This window comes from Postia placenta (assembly GCF_002117355.1).
Source record: "Postia placenta MAD-698-R-SB12 unplaced genomic scaffold POSPLAscaffold_18, whole genome shotgun sequence".
Lineage (NCBI taxonomy): Eukaryota > Fungi > Basidiomycota > Agaricomycetes > Polyporales > Adustoporiaceae > Rhodonia > Rhodonia placenta.
The window spans coordinates 586255-592496 of NW_020169849.1; the positions used below are offsets into that span (position 1 = coordinate 586255).

Consider the following 6242-nt stretch of genomic DNA (forward strand, 5'->3'; position numbering starts at 1 on the left):
CGGGCTCGAACCCGCGACCTCTGTACTACTTGCCTGATACGGACGCGTCGTTATCTACTGTACGATTAGATTAGATGGGGCGGGCAGCGCACGGCACAGCTCGGGCCCCGCTGACACAGCCGCTCTGACTCACCGGCCCCCGGGGCCGCGTCGGCATGCTGTGCACGGACCAGCTGCGCACGGACCAACGCGCACAGCCTGCCCTTATCTCCCCATGTATATAAGCCGGCCTCTACTGCCCTAGGGACCTCAGTTTCGACCTCTTGTCCCTAGGTCAGTAAGCCCTCAGTTGTATTCTTTCTTACCCTACTAACTAATACATTTACTTGTCCCTAGCCTTAGGTTTGAGCATAGCTCGCCATCGCTTCGGTGAGACTTAGTCGGACGCCCCCAGCATTCAAGTTTTCCTCAGTCGCTTGACCTCAAGTCGCGACATTAGGTCGAAACTCCCCAAGCTGCCGGCGTCCCCTCGGGACACCCTATATTCACTTTCCTTTCCCACAGGTCGGGTGGTGCGCACCCTTACGATACATACGATACATAGATAGCCCTACATACATCGCCAACACTAAGGGAACGAACTCTTCAGTACCTGCACTTCAGTGGGCGGTGCTTGTCCTTAACCGGACGCGTGGACTAGGTTCCTGCTGCATACTAGCCAAAAGCAGTACTGGGCCCCACGTGAACTGCGAACCCTAGTGTCTTCTTGGGCGCCGTAGCGTAAGCTAGCATAGCACGGCCATTGTAGTACGCGCACCTCCCCGTCCTCCCCCCCATCCAACGTGGCTGCCTGCCAAGGCCAGATCCACGCATTCGACTCCCAGGACCTCATCGACGTCTACATCCCAGACGGCCCTGAGACAGTCCTCTATCGTTGCGAGCAGCAACCGTGCCCAAATCGGACACCCCGATCGATCGAGGAGGATTACCCTCGCTACAAAGCGATCCGACGAGCGCAACACCCGCTCGGACCCCGAAGCACCCTCGCATCTTGATCTGCCTCGCGGCACTCTCGCCCTGTCTCCCCTACCTCCCGCCTTCCCCAAACTGTCGCCGAGTCTAGTCAAGCTCGAGGAGATCTCCCTCCAGACCCTGCGCCAGAGCCAGAGCCTGAGGAGGGTGCAGGTGAAGAAGGAGTCTCGGAGTCCGAGTCCGAGGATTCTGTTGGGTCCACCTCGCCGACAGCGCTCGCCCCCGCGTCAGCAATCCCTGACGTACGTGACCCCCCCACCGAACTTCCTTCGGCGCCTTCACCGCCGACTCCGCCGAGAGGCCACTCGAGCACTCGCTCCTCTCGAAGTTCGGCCAGCGGAAGGCCACCACAGCCGCCTCCGCCCCCGCAGCGTCCTCCATCCCCCCCGACGCCGATAATGTCGTCCCCCGCAGCCGCCCCCGACAAGGAGACCTTAAAACTCCTCCTCCCGCTCCGCTACGATGGCAAGACCGTCATCGAATGCAACCAGTTCCTGTCCCAGTTGCGCATCTACTGGCTGGTCAACACGTCATTGACCACCATCGAGCTTAAGGTGCAGGTTGCACTTAGCCTACTCGATGGAGATGCCCGCGCCTGGGCCACTCCCTACTTTGCCCAGCTTGCATCGGTGCAGATGGGTGTGCAAGGGGCCACGACCCCGTTCGCAAACGAAGCGGCCTTTGCCGCCGCCTTCAGGGCCCGCTTTGGAAATCTCGACGACGAGGCAGCAGCACAAGTGGAGCTGGCAAAGCTCTGCGCGGACAAGTCGGTCCGCGAAAAACGCACCGCTGCGGAGTTCTCCGCGCTGTTCAAGGGTCCGGCGGACCGCTCTGGGTATGGGGACCTGGAGCTACGTGACAAGTACCTGAGCGGCATCCCCTCCCGCGTCTATCGAAAGATCGAGCTCGAGACCTTCACCACGTGGCAAGCAGCTGAGAAGCGCGCCACTGAGGTCGAGCAGATCCTCGACATCAGCCGGGCCCGTCGGCCCGAGTTAAATAACTTCTTCTCGGCACGAGGTCGAGGACGCGGAGGGGCACGTGGTGGTGCACCCTCATCGCACGCAGCTTCGGCCAGCATCAATGCGGCCGTCGGAAAAGGAAACTTCCCCGGCAGTTGTTTCGGCTGTGGGAAGCAAGGGTACCGACGCTTCGAGTGCCCCAACTGTAAGGACAAACCTTACACAAAACGCGCCGACGCGCGGGCTACGGTTGCCTCGGGCTCCACCCAGGCTGCGACAAGCGCCCCCGTCACGACAACACCCTCGGCAAGTATAAGTGCCGCTTCAGCGAAATCCGAGCAATCGGAGCTGGCGGACTTAATGGCACAGGTGAAGTCGATGCGCGAGGAGCTCGAGCACTATCGGGCGATGAAGGAGGAGGGTTTTTAATCCGGTCCGCGCTTCGTGCCGCACGCGTCGGGCCGCGTATATCCTGTAATAAGTATGATGTATTGTCGACTGCAATGGTGTACGAGTTGGACCAGGGGTCCCAGCACTTTCACATCCCAGTTCGACTTCAAGGAAAAAGACGGCACAAAGACATAATCGCTATGGTGGACAGCGGAGCCACCACGAAATTCATCAACAAGCGATTCATTGAAGAGAATAAGGTGCAGACGCGGAAGCTAAAAGAGCCGATTCCGCTCTACAATATCGACGGCACCCTGAATAAAGATGGAAGCATCTCGGAAGTAGCAGTGCTACAGATGCACATAGGAGAACACGTCGAGAAGACGGTGTTCACGGTCACGGACATCGGTCCAGAGGATGTGATTGTCGGGTTGGATTGGCTACGCGAGCACAACCCCGAAATAGACTGGGAGAAGGGCTCCCTCAAATTGTCGCGATGCCCTGAAACGTGTAGCGCCAGGAGGATTGGCCGAATGGAGCAAGCAGCGACTACGCGTGATACGGGGGTCAGGCCCACGGTGCGCAGGCGTTCGCCGAAGTCCAAACGGTCGGTCATAGGTGCCTGCCGGAGTAAGGTGCTCCCGGACTTCGAACCCGAAGAAGATTTGGTGGAAGTGGAATGGGATGAGGCTGACTTGATCGAAGCCTGGGAGCAGGGTATCATGCTTCCCGACGCCCCTCAGCTGTTCGTCGCAGCCGGGCATACGTACTCCCAGCTGTTCGCTGAGGAAGAGATCAAAAAGAAGGTCGTTAAGACTGCCGAGGAGTCGGTACCCAAACAGTATCACGAGTTCCTGAATGTCTTCTCCAAGGAAGCATCAGAACGGTTACCCGAAAGGAAGCTGTACGATCATGCGATCGAACTCGTGCCCGGCTACTCCACGTTTCATTCAAAGGTCTACCCATTGTCGAGCAACGAGCAGGAGGAACTGGACAAGTTCCTAAAAGAGCAGTTAGCGAAGGGCTACATACGGGAGTCGAAGTCGCCAATCTCATCCCCCTTCTTCTTCATCAAAAAGAAGGAAGGGACCCGTGCAGGACTACCGCCGGTTGAATGCGATCACGGTCAAAAATCGTTATCCCTTGCCGTTGATCGCCGAGATGGTGGATAAGCTCCGCAGCGCTACACTCTTCACGAAGTTCGATGTCCGATGGCGATACAATAACGTCCGGATCAAAGCCGGTGATGAGTGGAAGGCGGCCTTCGTGACTAACCGGGGGCTGTACGAACCCCTGGTGATGTTCTTCGGTCTCACCAATTCCCCCGCAACCTTCCAGGCGATGATGAACGAGATCTTCCACGATCTCATCGTCGGTGGCAAGGTCCTCGTATACCTGGATGACATACTCATTTTCTCCACCAATAAAGAGGAGCATGAAAAGGTCACACGCGAGGTCCTACGCCGCCTTCAGGATAACGATCTGTTCCTAAAGCCTGAGAAGTGCGAATGGGACGTTCCCAAGGTCGACTACGTCGGCTATGTGTTTGGTGGCGATGAGGTGGCGATGGATCCCGCGAAGCTCAAAGGAATTAATGAATGGCCGGTACCCCGGAACAAGAAAGATGTTCAGAAGTTCCGGGGGTTCTCCAACTTCTACCGCCGCTTCATTAAGGATTTCGCTAAGATCTCGCGACCACTCGACCAGCTCACAGGGAATGACCCATGGCATTGGGGCGAGGAAGAGCAGCATGCCTTTGATGAGCTCAAACGGCTCTTCGCGACGACTCCAGTCTTGGCACTGTACGACCCTAATCGGGAGACGCGCATTGAGGTCGACGCTTCGGGTTACGCCACTGGCGGCGTATTGATGCAGAAGCAGGACGACGGCAAATGGCACCCTATTGCCTTCCGATCCCATGCAATGGATCCGGCACAGCGGAATTACGAGATCTACGATAAGGAGATGCTTGCGATCATCGAAGCACTAGATGATTGGTGCCACTACCTCGAGGGGTTACCCAATCAGTTCGAGATTGTCACCGATCACAAGAACCTCGAGTACTGGCGCACGTCTCAGCATCTCACGCGTCGCCAAGCCCGCTGGTCATTGTTCCTAGCTCGCTTCGACTTCTGCATCACACACAAAGCCGGAACGTCCAACGGAAAGGCTGATGCCCTATCGCGCCGATCAGACCATCAAGTCGGCGATGAGGACGATAACACCGATCAGGTGGTCCTCAAGCCAGAGCGCTTCCGCATCGCCTCCGCCTGGCGTGGTCACGCCTCGGTGACGGCCGATCAGTCGCTTCTGAAGCGCATCAGGGAATGTTCGGAGAAAGATCGGGAGGTGGCCGAGGCACTTGAAAAGGTGCAGGACCTCGGGCCGCCCCGACTGCAAAGGGGTTTTGAGGAATGGAACGCCGAGCAAGGGCTTCTGCTGTTCCGTGGGTGCGTGTACGTCCCAGAGAATGCGGAGCTCAGGCGGGATATCGTTAAGATCCACCACGACTCGCCGATCGCCGGCCATGGCGGTCGAGCCAAAACCCTGGAGCTCGTATCGCGGAACTACTGGTGGCCAGGAATGTCTAAATTCGTCAATGAGTACGTAAGCACCTGTGACATGTGCAACCGTACCAAGACATTCCCAGCCAAGCCCCAGGGTCCGCTGAAGCCGAATGAGATCCCCGAGCGCCCGTGGCAGATCATCACGACCGATATGATCGTCGGCTTGCCGAAGTCTGATGGGTTCGACTCAATCCTGGTTACCGCCGACTGCTTTACCAAGCAGGTACACTTCTCGGCCTGTCATGAGACCCTGACGGCAGAAGGTGCGGCAGACCTGTACATCCGCGATGTGTTCAAGCATCATGGGGCCCCGGCCAAGGTCATATCAGACCGAGGTCCCCAGTTCGCTTCGAAATATCTCCATGCAGTGTACAAAGGACTCAGGATCGAGCCGGCGCTGTCTACAGCGTTTCATCCTCAGACAGACGGCCAGACTGAGCGCTGGAATCAGGAGATCGAGCAGTACCTGCGCGCTTTCACACGTCACAGGCAAGATGATTGGGCGAGGCAGTTGCCGCTCGCGGAGTTCGCATTGAACAACCGAGTTCACTCCGCGACCGGGCACTCCCCTTTCTACCTGCATCAAGGGTACAATCCTGAGATCCAAGTGCGGATCAATCCGATGTCTGCGATGCCTACGGCCGCTGATCGGCTCAAAATCCTGAAGGAGATTCGCGACGATACGCGCTCTGCGCTCGAGCTGTCAGCCGAGCGTATGAAAGTGTACTACGACAAGCACGTGCAACAGGCACCGGTCTTTGCGCCGGGGGACAAGGTCTGGCTTGATGCTCGAAACCTTAAGCTGAAACAGCCGAGCAAGAAGCTCAGTCCCAAGCGCCTCGGACCATATGCCGTGCGGCGAAAGCTCGGAGACTTGGATTATGAATTAGTCCTGCCGAAATCGGTGCCGGTTCACCCGGTGTTCCATGTCTCCTTGCTTAGCAAGTACACGCGTAGCGATATCCCGGGCCGGGAGCCGGAGGAGCCGCCTGCGATTGAGGTTGAGGGCGACGAGGAGTACGAGGTTGAGCGGATCAAGGATTCGCGGATCTTCCGGCGTCAGCTGCAGTACCTCGTCAAGTGGAAGGGTTATGACGACTCGCATACGTCATGGGAACCGGCGCGCAACGTTGCCAATGCGCCGGCCCTCATAGCCGACTTCCACCGGAAGAATCCGAACGCCCCTCGTCGACTCAACGCTGCTACATTTGGTGGTCTCAACTTCCAGCCAATACCTTCGCCGCTGACTGAAGCACGATGCCGCTCCGGGTGGGAGATGGGCAAGGGCGCCTCGCATGAGGTCATGCGCCGTTGAGGGGGGGGTAATGTCACGAGTTGGTATGGCGTCTAG

General features: G+C 57.9%; 1 protein-coding gene across 1 annotated transcript; it reads right to left on the bottom strand.

The window, feature by feature from the left end:
* Positions 1 to 485: 485 nt before the first annotated feature.
* On the bottom strand, positions 486 to 1381 carry POSPLADRAFT_1156582 (hypothetical protein; the record flags this gene model as incomplete). The annotated part of the gene is made up of 3 exons (XM_024487081.1): positions 486 to 568; positions 758 to 1110; positions 1278 to 1381. Coding segments are annotated over 3 exons (540 nt in total), but the record flags the coding sequence as incomplete, so codon positions are not given.
* Positions 1382 to 6242: the final 4861 nt, after the last annotated feature.